This window comes from Oryzias latipes, chromosome 16 (assembly GCF_053564925.1).
Source record: "Oryzias latipes strain Hd-rR chromosome 16, Olatipes_Hd-rR_3.1".
Classification (NCBI taxonomy): domain Eukaryota; kingdom Metazoa; phylum Chordata; class Actinopteri; order Beloniformes; family Adrianichthyidae; genus Oryzias; species Oryzias latipes.
In genome coordinates this window covers 22,705,505-22,725,187 of record NC_136252.1, presented here as the reverse complement: position 1 = coordinate 22,725,187, position 19,683 = coordinate 22,705,505, and the positions used below count along the sequence as shown (strand labels likewise).

General features: G+C 41.2%; 1 protein-coding gene across 4 annotated transcripts in view; it reads right to left on the bottom strand.

Annotated features, from left to right (window-relative positions):
• grin2db (glutamate receptor, ionotropic, N-methyl D-aspartate 2D, b) overlaps nt 1-19,683 on the bottom strand; it is a 61,375-nt gene that overhangs the window by 28,714 nt on the left and 12,978 nt on the right. For 2 of the 4 annotated variants that reach the window (XM_023964580.2, XM_078932729.1), the window contains exons 2-6: nt 9,599-9,939; nt 9,224-9,430; nt 8,119-8,385; nt 4,514-4,842; nt 3,269-3,383 (exon numbers count right to left, since the gene is read on the bottom strand). In XM_023964580.2, the coding sequence (XP_023820348.1) occupies nt 3,269-3,383; nt 4,514-4,842; nt 8,119-8,385; nt 9,224-9,430; nt 9,599-9,886 (1,206 nt within the window). In that variant the 5' untranslated portion in view covers nt 9,887-9,939. Of the gene's footprint in view, nt 1-3,268; nt 3,384-4,513; nt 4,921-8,118; nt 8,386-9,223; nt 9,431-9,598; nt 9,940-19,683 lie in introns of all 4 variants that reach the window. The other 2 variants (XM_023964578.2, XM_023964579.2) reach the window with 1 other exon arrangement.

The window sequence follows — 19,683 nt, the reverse complement described above, 5'->3', positions numbered from 1 at the left end:
TATGCTTATTTGTTCTACTCTTGAGCAACGGCCTGTAAATATTCATTTTCATGTGGGATGCCAACAATAAATAATGAAGTCTGTCAGTGTAAAGGTTGAACTGATTAATGCATCTAAATTATCCGTGTATGCAATTTATATTCAGAGACTGAGCAAAATAAAGTCTAAATTTCAATAAAAATGAATTGTGGAAGGACTGAGCTTCATGTGACAGTTACAGTGACTGGCTTAAGCTCAAACTAACTTGTCACTATGCAGTCTTAAGACAAAGTTATATTTTCATTGATCCAGATTTAGAAGAGCAAACTGAAGACACAATGCAGAAACTGCTATATTTATATTTAAAACAAGCTGTTTGTCTGATGTAATCTGTCATTTCTGTCAAAGTTTTAGAATTTGTTGTTGGAGAATGCTGAAATTCTCAGATGTTCTTGTCCACCACTGACCTAAAAAGAACTGTCAAGAATCATTTTAGAAGTATCAGTGTTTTTTTTTTTCTCTCTGTAATTTTGTATGCTTTCTGAATGTGCTGGATGCCTGGCATACTAAACTATTGAAAGGCATGCCAAAGCTGGAGAAGCCCCAGTTTTGACTCTGTTCTGTCTGAGAGTTGTCAAAGTACAACATATACATTGCACAAGCAACTCATGCAAGTTGCAATTCCATTGCATTTGCATTAAAATAAAGACAGGCCATGCACACCCCATCTTAAAAAAGATGCAAAGAATGTCAGTGCTTCAGCAGGCCAATATAGTAGAATTTGGCAGCTTTGTGCAGCAGGCCCGTCAGTGAAATGCACGCACAGGCAGAGAGGTAGAAGCGGTGGCAACAATGACAATGTCTTGACTGCACTTCGATCGGAGCTCTGCAACAGACATTCAATCAAAACGCTCCAAGGGAAACAGATTGGAAAGAGACTGAGCTCACTGGAGAGCGCATTGCAAGATGTAAGACAAATATCCAGATAGGCACAAGCACACACTTCAGAATGGAAAGCCAGAACAAAAATAACAATGCAGACTTTAAACTGCTAGAAAAATATGCAGCAGAGAAAGTGCTATGGCCTAGAGCAAGAGTTTGAAGACTAGAAGAGACTTTTAACTAAAGTGTTAAAGTGTTCTTTAGCAGCAGAAAGTGTCCTTAATACATTAAAAAAGTGTTTAAATTGTTGAAATATCCTAAAACATCTCACTTTGGGTCCCATCTCCATAACTGAAACAAGCTGCAGTAGTGTTGGACAACCTTCACCACTTGTCTGCAGTGTGTAAACCAAGCTGGGTGCTCCCAGGCTTTAAGTAATGGTGCAGTCCCTTTAAAGCAAACATTAAATATTCAGGGAAAGCCAACACTGTGAATGTGCATAATGGGCAGATGCAGGCATTTTATCTTCAGTACATATGTTTCTATGCGATGGGGTTTATGCGAGGAGCGTATGCTGTAAGCTTTCTGTAGGCTCCCTCATTTGTGTGCACATGTGTTTTTGCTTGCATGTAGCTCCGAGCGTGTGTGCTTCTGCGTGTGGGCGGGTTTCGTACCTTGGGTTTGCACAGAGTCGAAGGACCAGCACAGGAGGCTCTAATTGAAAGGGATTTGAGGGATATGGCAGGAGTCAGCATGTTACGACACGCTGAGACTGGACTCTGGTGGGCTGTTAAAAGCAGCAGGAGGCTGAGAACCGCCAATGTGTGTGTGTTTGCACTAGTGTGGGTGCCTTGGAATTTGTGCCATTGCAGAGCAGGGAATCTGAGAGGGTTGTAATTTTTTTTAGCATGTTCACTGTGACATTGAGGAGCTGGTGTGTAGCTCAGAAAATGAGCATCGCTTTCTTCGCTGACACTGACAAGTGTGAAATCCCTCTGTATGAAACGGGGATATTTCCAACAGGTGAGGAGGCTTGGGATTTCAGAACAAACCACAGTTTTAAGGATTCTGCATGGCATTCCTGTATTACAGTTGTAAGGTATACTGTTATGCAGACTAGACCACTAAGAAAACAAGGAAACCCAATTATTTGACAGGGTTGACACCCAGGATTCCGTAGTGTCACTCGAATCGGCACCGCATTTCACACCAAAGATTTGCAAATGTAAGGAGAAAGTGTCAGACTAGGGATGTGTTTAAACCAGTGAAATGAGCAGGCTTCCATAAACACATACACACCACAACAGAGTCACAAACAGGTCAACATACAGAAAATCCAAATATATTTCCAATAAAAAAGTATTTTAATTCCCCTATGTAACATAGGGTTTAATGCAGTTTTTTAGTGTACCTTTAGTGTAAGAGTAAAAACAGAATCTATATTCACTTTAAACTCCCTTTTCTATATACTGAGCAGAGAAACTGCAAGAAAACACTGCAGCCAAAATGCTACCTTGGAACCTCATTGCAGCGTTTATTGCTATCCAAACAAGCCCAAAGCACAGCACCGAATTTAGCAAATAGCTAAAGTAAAGCTTGGTGTGGGTAAATCATTTCAAGTGGTCATTACGTGCACTCTTTTTTTTTTCTTTTTGAAGTTCTTGTCTTGTTTTACAGTCTTTTTATGCATCATCTCTGCAATGAAACACTCTCCAATTAAGCACTAAAAGGTCATTTCATGCTAAAGAAGCAGAATTGTCCAACATGCGCGGCTGAATCTGTTAAACCTTCACATAAGCCTCACAAACATGCTGAGGGTAATGGATTAACGTGTTTCACTTTGCATTTACACAAGGAAAGTAGAACTTTTCTTTGGCACTTTTGATCCATATAATTTCTCTTAAGCTTTCACTTCAAGTCATGATTTTTTATTTGTCCATCTAGCACAAAATCTTACCAAACTCTTGAGTGATTTTATTTTCTACAAAGCAAAAATAAAAACAAAAGAACTGGATTTAGAACACTGGTTAATCAGGATGCCAAATGTCTTTAATTGCTATATACCATCAATCATAAAGGTATGTGGATTAATAAGTTTACTTCAACTAGGTGCACACTTGTATTAAAAAGCAAAACAAAACAAAAAAAATGTGCCAAACAATGCACAGGCAAAATGTCAGCAGCTTCTCTTCTCTGCCTTTGGGCATAAACAGTAACAGAAAAGTTTATATGAACACTATCCCTTTCATTAGGTTCTAATGCAAAAATCAGGAATCTTTCATCATAAAATAAAGCACGACCTAAACATCAAACAATCAGAAAAATATATTTTCCTTCTTAGAAGGACACGTGTCATGCATTCCAATCCACAACTCCAAGATTACATTTTAGGAAATGATATCCTTACATCTTCCCATCCGCTTCCAGGTGTCCAAGAGATGACATCCAAGAAGGGGTTTGACAGGTAACCTTCCACGTTGAAAGAGTAGTCTCGCCCACCAAGTGTGATGTTGCTAAAATATCTGCATTGTTGATGGACAGAAATGAAAACAGACAGAATGAGATGCAAAATACTATTATTGATGAATAATTTTTTAACAAGATACAAGAAGAACAAAAATATTATTTTGTTTGCTTTGCTGCAAGAAGACCTTTGCCCTTTTCTGTTTCTGCTTGAAACCAAATCACAGCAGCTCTTTTGTGTCATTCAGGGCTTGTCTGTTAATCAAGTCCCCAGAAAAATGATCCGACAGACACCAAACCATCAAAATCTTTCAAATCAAACAACTGCTGCTCCTCTGCAGTCACTAGTGTGATAATCACAGTGGATAGCCCTTGATATTGTCTCAGTATGCCATCTTACAAGAAAAAATCCAGGGTCGTTTTTAAGTTGTTGTTTGAGAGTAAGCTGCTGATAGAACAGCTGCTTGCAGTTGCAGGCACTGAACAGCAGGTAGCAGCGCAAAAAAAAAGGAAAAACATTCATTAAAACATCGTTCACCTCTGTTCCTGGACGTAGTTTACAAACACAGACAGAGGAATCCATTAATCACCTCATGATAATTGCCACACTGATCGTGCACAGCATCCGTTACAAATATTACAGTAAATAAGCTAATTAATTACATGTTTGGCTCATTTTTAGTGACTGTAATATCACAAATATAGCTGGAATAAGAATTAATAATGTTAAAAATGAGGCATGATGATAACCAGACTCAATTGTGCTACCTGTTAGAGCGTGCCGCTGTGTGTTTGTACAGACTATGAGGAATATATTAAAACCAGCTCATTAATATACATGAGACATGGTCTGCTTGCCACAGATGCTGGGGTAATTTTGCCAACTCTCAGCTGCACGCACCAACAACATCTATTTTGCGTGGCCGATAGCCAGCTCCAAATTCAGATATCCCCTGTGTGCCTTCTCCATGACACCAACTCCACTACTAAATCTTCCGACTAATTCTAGCCAGGAACCAAATCCCCTTTCATAGAGTACACCTTATGCAGTCTATTTTTGTCTTCCCCTATTTAACAAATTTTGTCTGCAGCCTCCCAGCTAACTTGTACTTAAACCTAATAACATTCTTTCTCCCCTCCTTAGTTCCTCTTGTAAAACATTTTCTCAGTTCTCTTATCTCTCTCTCACCTCATCCTGCCCCGCAGTCTTTGGGTCTGATTGGCATCCGTCATGCAGTTGGTGACAAAGTTTGGCCCCCCCGTGGTTCCGTACTCCTTCCGCATTGCCACTGCCCCGTGAGTCAGCACAGACACACCTCGGGCGATCCTTCGGCGAGGCTCATCCCTCCAGCCCTGGGGCCGAACGGCAAATAAAGCCCGAGGCAAGTTCTCCGTGCCCAAACCTGAGAGAGCTGGCCCCACCGCAAACCACATGTGAGAGGCTCCTGCCTGACCTGCGGCCCAGGCAGCTCGGAAAACCAGCTCGGCTTCTTCCTGGGAGCAGTACAGCAGGCGCACCTGGAGGCCAGCAGGAAGGCAGGGAGGGAACATGGACAGGGGGAGACACACACACACACACACACACACACATACACACTAGTGAGATAAAGAGGGGAAAGGGGAGATGTGGAGAGAGACAGAGAGTAGGAGAAGTAAGGGAGGGACAGATAGTGCAGGAGAAGAGGCGCGTTTGAGAGGGAGAGGAGACGGATGGATGGAAAAGGCCATATCTGTAAATAACAAGGATGCTGGGAGATGCAGGAGAAGAGATAGTTGTAATGTGATGTGATAAGGCTCATGGAAGTTGGGGGTATGATTCTAAGGAAGAACCACACATAGAGGAGACGGAGAAGTCTGTGAGGCAGCGTAGAGTGTGTGCTAACCTGAAGCTACAGGAGGCAATGGAGGTCAGTGCTTAATGAGCTCGGGCCTGATGAAACAAGTTACTGTAATGAATAATGAAAACAGGCCAAAAAAAGCAGAGGGGGAATGAAACAACCGTGGAGGAATAAACACGAGGGAGGAAGATAGAGATGGAAAAAAACACGGTAGAGGGCGAGGACCAAGCACATCTGAAGGAAAATAAGGGACGAGAGATTAAACTCTGACATGAGCTTTAAAGGCAGGGTGATGCAGAAACCTGAAGACAACAGGAAACAAGAGGGGCACAATGAGCAAATAGCAGGGAAGTAGTCAGATAAGGGAATAGTGATCGGAAAAGGGGAGTGGGGGAAGTGGAAAAAAAAGCAAAAAGATGGCATATTTTGTGAAATCAGAGCCTATTGAGATTCAAGATATTTTTGAAAGAGGTGGGGAAATGGTTGCGTACAAAGAGGGGAATTATTAGAGAGGTATAGTGAGAGACACTGAATGAGCTTTTTGCTGCAAATGCTGAGGTAAGAAGGGATGTGGGGAGGGGATGGTTTATTTAGAATTGACCAGAGGAGGTTTTAAGGGATTAGAGGGAAAATAAATGGAGCTGAGAAGGAGGGTGGAAAAGGATAGTTAAGTCTAAATGTTAATAATATTTCTAAAGAAGAATCATTTGGATAGAAAGAAATTCATTGAAACTGATGCCAACAGGTTAGGGGGGGTTAAAAGACAAAACGAGAAAGTGCTTGGTGCAGCAGAGGGACAGACAGAAAACAGTCTAAAAATTGTGCGTCACTGAAATTTTAAACTGTAATGGCTTGGCAAAACAATCCTGCTTGCTTGCCAACAAACCTCCAATGAATTAGGCAGCGACTGAGAGTGACAAAGTGGGAGGAGAAAGAGGATGATAGACTTAACGGAGGAGGCTGGAGAAAAAGGGGCAAAGAGACAGTCATAGTTTTAAACAAACATACACCGATTCTGAAAATTAGGAAATGAAGAAAGAGAGGAAGACAAATCGAAGAGGGGGGAAAAGAAGAAGAAATACTGACAAGGCAAATGCTGCAAGAGAAATGGAACAAGAGATAGACAATGAAAGTTGAGCAGTAATTAAGCTAAAAATCACTATAGTCAACGTGTACAAGACATTCCCAACAATGCAACACACAAACAGAGGGCATGGGACACCAACACACACAAGTGTTTACAAAGTGATTACAAGGATTTATTGGCCGAAAAGAGGAGGGCTGTTGTGAAAAGCAGCCAGCTCCTTGTAAGGGCTACTCACTGCAGGCTGTATGTTATATTAACAATGACACAAGCAGAGGGGAGACTGAGGAATGCAACACGCAGACACACAAGCAAAGCTGATGAGACCATGCTGAGACATTAGCGATGACATTGAGACCCAGACTAAACTGAGCCAACGGAGAGCAGGGCTTGTGCGGAGTGCGCAGAGCGGTCGAATGGACTGCAGGAATGAGAGACAGCCAAACAGAGATGGAGATGCAAAGCAAAGCAGCAGAGGAGACTGAGCTTGTCTCTAGGCAGAGAGGGGAGGTGGAGGGAGGAAGAGTGGATGGAGGTAGTAGGCAAAAAGAATGCAGAGATGAGAAATTAAACGGGGAGATCAGAAGGGTGAAGGTTGATCAAGAAAAATGATGATAAATGGAGTCACACAGAGGAAATGGCAGAAGGGAACAAAAGAAGGAAAGGTGAAGGGAAGGAGAGAACAAGCAACTATACTTTGAAAAGAAATACAAGCCAAAACCACAAATCTCTCTGGACAAAAGTAAAAAATTAATGTCAATTTTGAAAAATTTAGATTCAAGCAATCCTCTTTAAGAGGATAACAACCATGATCTGTAGATTTCTGTCTACATAAAGACTGATTGCAATGGGTCAGAAGTAGGGATGCTATGATTTATTTTAACAATGATTGGATTCATTTCATAATTAGTGGTTGATTCATAGACGATATTGGTTCATTTTGACCAATCCGATTCACTGACTTGAAATCGATCCAGGACATCCTTCGCCAAAATTTCAACCAACGTAACTGAGATAAATAACTGGCCCACTGTTGTTTTTCCACATAAAGAAATTTCAAGGGAACATTATTAGAACATGCTTCCCCACTGTATGGTCGCATTTTTGCACAATTCCAAGTGCTTCCACTCACTGGACTATAATGATGGTTTGATCATTTTTTTCTTCATGTGTGTTGTCCGCTGTGATGGCTCTTGGTTCTTTTTAGTAAAATAAACCTACCATGCTGCAATCCAAATGGTATTTTGAAAGGACTTTACAATGGTATAGGTCAATTCGATTGGATTCAATTTTATTTGAACAACTTGCCTCAGCCAGATCGAGCTATTGGATCGTAGGACTATAAAACTAAGTCGATAAATCGTTACACCCCAAGTCAGAAGTTTCTAAATGACTTTTAAGGATATATTTTTTGAATTATGTTTTGCTCTGACCACAATTTATTTATTCACTAGACTCCACTACTCCTTTCAATAAATAAAAGGCAACTAGTTAATATATAGAGCTGAATAAGAGCTGTAATACAACAGCAAACGGATATTAACTTATAGACTTCATAACCTTAGCTTCGTAATAACAATCGTACTTTGATGTAGAAGTCTTTTCACACAAAAGACCCAATGTAAACTCTGTGATGCAGATGGAGTCGTGGTTTTGGGTGCATCAGTGAAATCTTAAAGCCAGAGCAGAGAGGGATAGAAGAACAGAGGGGATAGAGGAGAGAGGGGAGAGAGATGGAGGGAGAGAGGGAGTGACAAAGAAGGAAGGAAAAAGCTGGGAAGCCACCTGTCAGAAGGAGGAGGCCCCCAGTGGTAGTTGCAGCACTTCCTCCCCTTTCCTCCCTCTTTCCCCCCTCCCTCCCCCCTGTCTCACCTGCGCCTCGTTCTCCTTCAGCAGCCTGCGCGTGCGTGCCCCCCCAGGGTCGTCAGTCACGTTCAGGATCACCACGCTCTTCTTCTCCCAGCCAATGAAGGAGCCGTCAGTCAGGCCTTCCACCACAGACAGGAAGTCCTGGTAACCATGGTGACGAGTGGACACCACAGAGAAAGCCGTCCAATCGTACTCCTCCAACACTTCAAAGATGACCTCCAACTGTAGAGCGGTGGAAGAGCTGAACTGGAGAAAGATGGAACCTGATTCCTGAAAGATAAAAACAAACTAGAGTTATGATGAAACACTTTCATTGAAAGTGAATCTTCTGTGTCATGATGCTACAATCTATTTGTAACAGCTTCACTTAAAAGAGCTGCCATGCTCTCCATTCTCCTGCACAACACAGAGGCATCATGGGGCTTGAGGTTTTGGTGTAGCTGCAGCTTTTGTGCAGCCGAAGGGCTCAAACAGCCTGAAGTCACGCGAGTGACGTGTAGAGAGGAATATTTCTAAAACTCTGATGGGAGAAGATGCAGATGAGAATAGCCTAATTCTTCAAAACTACTTTGTCAAAGTGGTGCAATGTATTCTTCAAGAGTCAGCAGCTAAAGTGGATAGTTTTCTTTTGTTTTATGCATTTCTATAATTAAAGATTAAATAAATGCTACACTGATTATCTGATACAAACAAGACTAAAACTATCCTACCTTAGATATAAACAAACACGCGTGAACACGTTGTTTCTCAGACAGAACCATCAGAAGCACTGCAAAAGTGAGTCATTTCTATTTACAGATCAAAGTTTCTGCAGATCAGAAACATTTACTTTCTCTTCCATCATGCAGCCATCCTCACACCTTTTCTTTAGACTGGGGTTTTATCACACAGTACTCAGCTTTGCTGGCAATTAATAGCTCATTTTTCCTGCAGCTTTGTTCACGGCCTGACTTTAGGACAGGTCGCACACCCGATTAAATTTGCTTCACTTGCTGTTGCTCACCTTTATAACTACACTGTTCAGTAGATTTGCCTCACATAAACGTACTCGATCACAAAATCTGCAACCCCTCTCCCTTTAGCCACCCACCGCCACCCTTCCTCCTACCTGTGGCATCCTCCCCAGGCCTGCTCCTCCTCCCACAGCCACTATGGGCAATCCTGTCTGTGCAGAGACAAACTCCAGCATTGGGGCCAAAGGGCCCCAGGCAGTGCGAGGAGGTCTCTCCTCTTCATACACCAGACCCTGCAGGGGCCGCGCCGCCAGCAGTTCACACAGTTGGGACAGCACTGTCTTAGGACTACTGTCATTCACCTGAGAGATGAAGAGTTAGATGAAGGAGGAAAAAAAAAAGCAAGTTATGCTGACCGACTGGGACTGGGTGTATTGAAACTCAGAACAGCCTTTCAGCTCGGTGAGAGCAAATAATGGATGAATGTTTTCCTCCTTCAAGTGAGACTGAAATAGAACATTGTGTCTAACCTGCAGCCAGATGACGTTAGCAGAGCCCCATTGGGTGACCACACTCTCCCCCAAGGAGCCATAAACCCGGCCAAAGCCGGGGTACAGCACCCTTCCCCCAGGCCCTGCAACTGCTGCCTCTGCCTGCACTGTGGCACCGGCGTGGATCACAGCAATGTTGAAGTTCATCATAGTCCCCGCATCACGCTCCCGCGGACTCGGCCGGAGCAGGAGGTGGGGGGACGCGTCCACCAGACCTGCCCACTCTGCCAGGACCAATAGGAGAGAAAGAGTAGGTATAGCGACCATGGCAACCTGCCGAGGGGAGGGGGGCAGATATATATCTCTCTAAGAGAGGGTGCCTGAAAGAAAAAGACACAGCAGGGAGAAGGGAAAAAAGGTGAATAGAAGGGAGAAGTCAAGATTAGGTTAAACTCCTCATTTTAATCATGTTCACTGAGAAAGGTATCAGATCAAGGAAGAAAAAAAGTGGAGAAGTGAAGGTATATGCAGCTTGAAAGACAGAGCGCAAAGGTGCAGACAGCTTTAGAGGGAAAGTACTGATTAGAGATTGCATGCAGGCAAGACTGCATAACCATCTCAGAAACCAATCATGAGGTAATAAAAGTTAGCTCAGAAAGGGGGGGGGGTGTGAGGAAGAAGGGATGCATAGCGGAAAAACAATAGAAGGACAGGAAGAAAACAAGACAAGACGGAAGATAAAATGCATGCTATTTAGGCTGCAGGCGAAGAAAGGAGGAATACGAGGAAACCTAGAATTTAAGTGGAAACTGAGATTTAACAGAAAATAAGCATGGGTGGAGGTGGTGTGTGTTGCACAAATGAGTACAATTAAGATGAGACTCTGTCATGCATCTAAACGGCTGCGCACACAAATGTGCAAAAAAAGCTGAATGACACAAGGTGAGCTGCTTAATGCTTGAGATATGAGGGTCAATATGGTCCGCAGAAACACACACACAATCAAAAAGACAGATAATGACTTCCTAGGAGATAGCAGGGTTAATGTGGGAGCCACACACACCAACACAAACATAGCACATCATTATCAATTTACTTCTGCTGCCAAATGCCCCCCCATCTCCTTCTCTTCCTCCTTTTTCCCCTGTCTTCCAACGTTCCCCATGTCTTCTCCCAATTTTCTTGGCTTCAGGTAACACAATTGCATAGATTAACAAGCCCCTGCTGACATCATATTCCCTAGAAAGAACCCCCCCCCCCCCATCATTCCTTTTAGTACCTCATTTTCCCCATTCCCCCAATATAAGCTCCCATGTCTTCTTTACACTCTGCTAATTATTTGACCCTGATCAGTCTTTGGAATGAAAAAGAGTGGGAATGTACATGGGGGGGGGGGGGGGGGGATTGGGGTAATGAAAAAAAGAAAAAAAGTTATGAGCCATCAAGGGAATGGAAATGAAAAGGTCTGTAACTACAGGGTGTGTGCGTTTGGATGGACTAACTTGGTGGAAAAACGGAGCAGAAAAAGAAGGAAGGTACAGAGAAAAGAGGCATAGAATATGACAGGGGAGCAGTGGGAACAGGAATATTGATTACTTGGATGTGTATGCGTGTTTGGCTTTAGCAAATATAGCCCCAAACCTACTGTTTGAGTGACAGGGCTATATGTCTGCGTGTGTGCGTGAGGCCTGACAGAAAAGGAGAGCCAGCAGGAAAAGGAGATGGAGGTGTGAAAACATTGTTAGAGCCAGACTTGTTAGCAGGAGACGGGAAAAGGGGAATGTAATAATGACGGAGGGAGAAAGCATAACAGGACTTTGTCGTTTTTTAAATTTTTTTGGGTTCTGTGATGTGGCAGAAAAAGATGGAAAGAACAGATGGAGAAAATGAGTAAGCCAGAAATGAAACTGCAGGAATATGGTACATCATATCATTTGGTGGCGGTGTGTTCTATGGCAAAGAGCTCTGAGTCATTAACTTTTGTGGCTGTCACACTTCTTCACTCTCATGAGGTGTTCACATTGCACTGTTCAACCAGCGTGCGCTACTCCACCACACTCATGCGTGCCGGCAGTACGAACAGTGCATCACTAGTTACAGTACCCACCCTCCCTGCAGAGTCTGCTGTGGGCTCATCAAACGGTCTTTCACTGATGTGCAGCACAAGAAAACTACAATACAATCCTCATCTAAATATATCATACTATACAGTTCATTATAAACTCTGCAAGCTGAATCATAAAAACCATGAGAGGCACTTACACACACCAGAAAGCAGAGGGTGGGAGGGAGAGATTAATGCTTTATTTGATTTGCAAGGGTAAATTAATTCTTTGTTAAAATGCAAATGTTCACATTTTTGTATATTTCTCCCTCTGGGTTTAAAAAAAAAACATCCTCTCCGTTCTGTAAAGCCTTTTCTTGTTCAGTGGCGTTAACTGCAAATGTAGTGGATGTGGCAAGGGCCTGCAATCAGGGCAAGTTTTGATTTGGGATCGATAAACCAAAAAGGTGCATGGATTTCTCTGAGCAGGATTTGAGGTGAGGAATCACTTATTGATGTGCAAGTGGTACTTTAATGCAACATGTCAGTCAAAAGAGAAGAATAAAAGGGAAATAAAGTTTATTTCATGTATAACTTTTTCAAATTCAGTAAAACCGTTTTCTTTGATTAAATTTGTTGATTTTCTTCCAGTTAAACCATTACTATTCCATGTTCGCTTCTCAATCCGTCAGATGCTGCAATAAGCAGCTTACTGCATGCAGAGTATTTCGTCTTCTTCTCGGTTTGTTTGGTTTGTCTTTGCTGAAGGCACTTGCAGCACCACCAAACCAGCTTAAATTCCATGGACTGTTGGCAACAAACGAGAATCATTTCAAGAATATTTTCGGACTACTTGAGAGCGGCAACGATCGTAGCCTGACAGAGGCAGCTAATCAAGGCGACGAGAGAACTGGTCACACAGGCGAGCCGGTCTCTTATCTTCCAGAATTGTCAGCGAGTACTTGACAATCATTGAGCATCTTATCATATCTGATTTACTTACTGCATAATGTGCTTATTGTGATTACTAATGATTAGATGAATGAGGGATGTATGTGCAATTCATGAAGAACACTTTTGCCTAAAACACATCAAAAATAGGTTGTGCTTTTGGTGAAGCAGTATTCGCTTGGAGGTACACGTACACTAGAGTATTTTGTTCGACTGCTTTCAGCTTCTGACTGAACGTCTGGACAAACTGGATGTGGTTGTACAGATTCTGGTACATCTGCAATCTCTCTGGTTGCATTTCAGAGATTTCCACAGATTGTGTTTGGAAAAACGTAGTGTCTGCTTGATTCCTCTTACAAATTTTTCTACGTTTCATGAGAAAAGCTAAGACTCCAACTTTGGTGCAGCAGCTGAAACGCTGTGATCCATGTCTGCTCTGACCACCAATATTGACTCACAACCGCATCTGACATCAAGGAACTTGTCCATTTATGGCATTGATTTATTACAGTTCCCCAACATTTCCTGCCATTCAGGACTATTGTGCAGCACTGATGATGGGAGAGTCGGAGGGCTTCAAAAAGTCCTCTCCAGCACATCCTAAAGAATCCCAGTGGGGTTAAGGTCTGGACTCTGTGGAGGCCAATCCATGCGTGACAATTTGTGAAAATGATACAGCCTGAACCACTCTTTCATCATTGGAGCCCCATGAATCCTGCCTTTGTCACCTTGGAATATGCCTGTGTGATCCATGGGGGGAAAAAAATTGTCTTTATAAAAGAACCTGCTCACACATTTTAGCTTTAAGACCTGATGAACTCTAACAAATACGGGCTCACATGACAGCGTTTGGCTCAGATGGTCTCCTTCTTTATTTATTACACTTGTCTGAAAAAAAGGTAAACCAGATTTTTTTATTTTAATTACACAACATTTTTCCGTCCATCTTGAGTCTAATCTTTGATTCATGAAAACTTAAAATTTTTTTATTAGCGTTTATATTTCTGTATTTGCATGTTAAAAATCTTTTTTTTCCTAAATACCTTTACTCTCTACTCTCACCATCTATGGTAATGTGCTTTGACTATTAAACCTTCCAGTAAGTTAGTTCGAATTATTATGTCTTTTTTTTTTTTTTTTTTTTTTTTTTTTTTTTTTTTTTTTAACTTGTCCTGTCCAACAGCTGGGCAGACAGATGAGAGCTGAGGGCCTCTTGTGTTGGACATATTTTACTTTAACAAGAGGGGTTATTAATCTTCAGACAAACCAAAGGTATGTCTGAATAAACCCCTTTTGTAATTGAGGCCAAACTTTATTGATTTCAATCATGTCTGAAAATCTTTGGTGTTGGACCGGTCGTAAAAGGAAAGAGGGGAAGAAGAGAGAGGGACGTTAGAGAGAGGGGGGGTAGGGGGTGATAATAGGAGGGGAAGGGGGGTAAGACCATGAAGCAGCATAAAGCAACAAGTTTACTGGTTGTTAATCATTATGGTAAGGTTCAAATGTAGTACAAAAAGGGCGGGGCCTGTCCACACACACACTCAAATGTTATAAACACACCTGCTAGCTGCAAAAATGTCCACCTGTCGACATGTACACAAAACAGATAGTGTTCTCACGCATACTTATGCCTTAAAACCAACTAGTGTGAAATATTTCAGTCATTCAGTCAAGCAAACTGTTAGTGCAAAGGTGAGCTAACACCAGTGCTCAGGTGAGTGTTTATGTTCTTCTAAAATGGATGGTGGAACGTGAAAAGAAGGAGGGAGAGTGCCCAGCCATCCCCACCCCAAGACCCCCACCGCAGCAGCAGCGGCAGCCGGAATCCCCCCAACGCCACACGGGAACCGGCAGGGAACAACCGCCGCCCGGGCGACCAAGCCCGCCACCCAGGCCAGGGCCAGCAGGGCCGCCGCAAGGCCCCCAGAGCCAGAGGCCAGGGAGGCACGGAGGGAAAGAGAGCGCCGCCCCAGCCCAACCAGGAGAGCAGCCCCCCCGCCGCGCCGGGAGAACCCAACGCAGGGCCCCACCGGAGAAGGACGCCCACAGCCCCAAACGAGCACCCCACCACCACCCAGGAGTTCCGGGCATCCCCCCGCCCCAACCCCAGGTACGAGCCAGGACCCCCCCAAGGGAGACCCGCCCCGCACTCCAGGCAGCCACCCGCCCGGCCCACGGTTGGTCCAGGGAAGGAGCGAGGCAGGGGGCCGAATTATTATGTCTGATGACTTCCTTGTGTCACGTTTTAAATGGTCTTATATCACATTATTCTAGACGTTCAGTTACAACATCAGAGCCCACAAAGCCTCTAAATAACTGAGCACTATTTCTGACACACACTTCATGCGATTTAGACTTGTAATGATGTAATCTGTGAGGCTAAATTCAAATATTTCTTAAACCTTCAAAAAAGACTTTCTCTCTAATGCTGTCAAATGAGTAAAAATACTGTTGAAAATAACACTTAAAATTAAATAAATATGTAAAAACAAATATTAAATATTTCAGAAAATAGGTCATTGGAGTAAGTGAGAGGAAATTAAAAGCATCCTATTATGCAGCATTTGAAACCATTCCTCAAAATTCCTGGTTCTGTGTTTGCCTTTGGTTTTTATGTATAATCCAATATTAGGATAACACAAACAAGTTTACAACAGTAAGATCAATTAGGTAAAGGTAAATCATCATGGTAAGAAAAATCAAGTTTTTTTCAAATATGCCTTTTTAATATATATGTATTCTGCCATTATTTAAAATTGACCTGTCTGTACTTTGATTATTAAACACTTATGTTTAAGAAAACAATAACTTAGATTTAGTAAATACAAAGCCAACGACAGGAAAAGACACAGAATAAATTACAGTCAATCTAAAATGGTTCTAAATGGCCGTAGGACATCTACTGGCCATTTTAATATAAACAGCATGTAATAAAGTGCAGTTGATTATAATCATTTTTTAAGTTAACATTTTGGAGTTTAAGGCTCAAATTACCAGCATAGTTATAACCTGTTACTAAAGTCATAATGTCATAATAAGTGCTTCTACTTTTCAGACGACAGTGTTTAAATTGATAAACAACTCTGTGAGGATTTGTGATGAAATTTTGCGTTTTGCTTTTGTCAGAGGGTTTGGTTTCTGTCCCTGTTCAGAATCATTTTAAACACAAAGTTTTAGTTGGCAACCATAGCTGTTTCCAGTTTTTTTTTTTTAGTCTGGACCAGGTCCTCTGCCCTGTAAATCTTTATTTGCTTACACTATTCTACTTTAAGTTTGTCATGGCACATTTTTACATTTATTTTTTTCAAGGTATATCATTTATTTTAGGTTTTCATTACTCTGTTCCAGGGCTCTTTTCCAGTCATCCAAAGAGTATTCTTTTGAACACTGTATCACCAGTACTTCCTCAGTTAGAGATATACAAATATTGGCATACAAGTTATCCCACTTAAAAGATGAGAGGTCTGGAATGTTCATCATGGGTATGTAAAAGAAGAATCCAGGGAATCATATAGTGTGATATTGTATGTATTTTAAAGTAATTTTTTGTACCTCTTACAAACACTAAGAACTCTGTCTTTCCCAGAACTGTTGCTATTTTTTTTTTACAAAGCTCTTCTATCTTCCACTTATAACATATTAATGACACCTGTTTGAACGGGTCATCTGTATAAAAGACACCTGTCCACACCCTCAAACAGTCCGACTGCTACTCTCCACCAAGACCAGTGGGGAACAAAGGATCTTGAGACCACTGAGGAAACAACCAAGAACTACACACTGGGAACTGGTCAATGACCTGAAGAAATCTGAGACTACAGTGACAAAAACGTACTAATAGTTACACATTACATTGTCATGTAGTGTACTCCAAAGGTTCCCCTGCAATAACCAGCACATCCAGGCCGCCTAAGTTTTGCCAGAAAATAGCAGCTACAGAGTCAACACACCTGGTAAACAGAAAATCTTTGACCTCTGTCATTGCCTACAGAGACAGACAACACTCTAAAAGTACAAAAGAAAAAAAACGATATTATGGCCACAGTCGTAACACAGAGTTACAGTACAAAGTACTGAAGTAAACCTTTGTTACTACAGATTTATTTTCTGCACCATAATACAGGTGCCTCCTTTAAAAATCTAATTTCCTGTATTGTTTTTTTACAGTGTCTCTCACAGTTGACGTGTATCTATGACGAACATCAGACATCAGACTTTCAGTAGTAAAATTTTCAGGATCTGTAACTGACAAACATTTTTTGTCCCACTGTATATTTCTATTGAACTGCACAGTATTTTTATTTAACAGTCCAAAACCCTAAAAAGGCCTTTCCAAACCTGGCTGACTATGGGTGGTACAAAACCGGCATATTTTTTTCACCAACAAGTCTGTTGTTTTAAATAGTACCTCATGGCAGAAGCACTAGCTCTGCAGTGAAAAAAAATACAGTAAGATTCACAGACCATAAATTTATTTTGTTTCTCAAATCATTGGTTCTATACTTTTAAAGTGTTTGGAACAGCTTGCCACCTGATTAATGGTGATGAATAAAGTTTTTTCAGATGTGCTCTTTACAGATCAGTGGGAACAACAACAACAATAAAAAAGAATGTAAAGAACATAAATGTAAATAGGAGCTTACATCATGAGGAAATTAATTTTTGGTGGAGAATGTTGGAGGCTCATCTTTAAGTAGATGCGTACCAAAGCTTTATGCATATAACAACAGAGATCAGGAGATAAAATGAAAACAAACACAGCAAGTGAGGATTTCTTTCTGACAGATGCTGTTGTAAGGAAAACACGGAACAAGAACACAATGCAAAATGAGACAAGGAAAAATGCTAACGTGCTCAGTCCGTACAATCTGCAGCCATGCAACAAGTTCCTATATACAAGGACAAATTCTGGAAACGGTTTTACAAATATCTGTTCCATTTTGGCAGCTATGAACCTTTAGTAACTCTTTATGTAAGCATTTTTGTTCCGAAGGCCTGCGGGTGAAAAGGTGGCCCATTTAATCTAAATGTCCCATAAACAAGCAGGATCACAGTCATGAGGAAGGCTCCCATTTCTGTGAGCTTTAGTTTCACTTCAGATAAGTGAGGCTACTGTGTTTATGTGTCATTATACTCATAGACTGTGGCCACATCCTGCAGTGTGTCCCCTCTGATCCAGCTTTCTACTCTTATGTACAGCGCCCCACTCTGTGATCCTTAAGCACAGTGTGCTTTTCCATTTGATCAGCTTTGTGTGTTGTGGTTAAAAACAAGCACAAAATGGAATCGACCAAAGCATGAACCACTGCAGCAAGAACTGGCAGCACACTGAAAAAAAAAATCTGGTGTGTTGAGACCTTAGTTCAAGAACTGAACACTCAGAGTAGCTTTTTGTGCTCAAAACATACATTTTCTGCCATAACAGAAGTGCTTCAAAGCAAAGCAGGAAGGAAAGGTAACTAATATTATATATGATATAACTCATTAGTTACATATCAGATGTATTGGGCACACACATGTAAAATTCTACCCAGAAAAATCTCGGTGAGAAACAACAAAAAGGATTTGATTGCAGGATCCAACAATCACTTTTGCACACATAACTGACGTCATACCACTAAAAGTGTGGGATAAATGATGCTCTGCTATGCAGTTAAAGACTAACATGACTCCATTGATTAGAAACATAATTAATACTATTTTTTGCAGAATTACCATTTCTCTTTAAGTCATTTTAATAATAAAGTTTTTTAACAGTAATAGTTTGGGTTTTTGTCATTTGAACTGACAATTACTTCACAAAACAATTATCTTTATTATCTTTTTGTTGTTGTCTATTGGTTAAATATAACCTATTAATTACTTTGCATCTAAAACACACCAAATTTTAGTGAGAAACCAGAGCCGGAACTTCTAAAATATTGTATACTTTGAAGAAAAAAAAATACTCCATTTTCACCAAGCTAAATGAGGCAGGATCTGCATCTGATGGAGCATCATTTGAGCTCTGCAGAGCGGGAACACATGTTGAAGAGGAGAGAAACTGTACTATGCCTGACTGCACAGCCCTTGTAGGTTTAGGAATGGAAACAGGAATCAGAGAGTATGAGCGCACTTCTTTTGGTAGTAAATGTGTGATTGAAAAATGAATCATGTCCGCTTCATACCTGCTATGGGACATATGTTTGTATCAAAGATTCAATTCAAAGAAAGAACTTGTTTTATTTTCATTGTTTTTTTCTTTCCCACTTCTGCACTAGTTATTTTTCAACAGCTAAACTTCTATACAATCACATTAAACTGGTATATTTGGACAATTTCACTACAGGAAGCCACATAAGGGCAGAGAGCTAACAGCAAACATTATTCATAAAAGATGAATAATGTTAGTTAAGTAACTAAGTTATAACTCTTTTTATGTCTGTTTTTTTAAGTTTTATATTTATTAATGTTATAAACAAAAATAATTTATCTCAAAAAAGTTTTTTTTCTTTTCTTAAGGATTCTGTTTCAAATATAAAGTTTGGTTTAGTAAGAATTATTAAGGAGTTATATTTCTATTTCCTGGTCACCAAGCTGATGCATTTTTTTCCCCATTTGACTGCTTTCTGTCAAAGTAAAAGTTGCAGTGACAACATTAGCCTCTTCATGAAAAACTTTTGAGGTTTTTCAAGAAGCTGTTAGAGCGTCCACACAAAAAGCCACAGCACCTTAAAAAGAACGACACTGACTACAGCAATTTTTATTCTGTTTGTCCTTAAGGGAGAAAAAAAATTGTTTATGAGCTCACAGGCCCTCAGTCAGCAACAGTACAGCTTCTCCCACTCTTCCCAGACAACATTTAGACCCATCAGTTTTCTATTGCCGCTTTATCCTATTGAGTTCCACGTCCGTTTGTGGGAGAGCCTTTCCAAACTGTCATCGGACAGGAGACAACCCACCAAACATAAACTCCGAAGGACAAATTTAGAATCACCAGTCAAGCTTACTTGCATGCTGCTGGACTTGGGGGAGAGACGTGGCACCCATCTTAGCATATTTTCCCCTGAAAATGTGTCAAAACAAAGTAAGTAGTGAGTCACTGAAAGCCATTCTTCCACTTTTGAAGGTTCTTTTTAAAGTTTGCCAG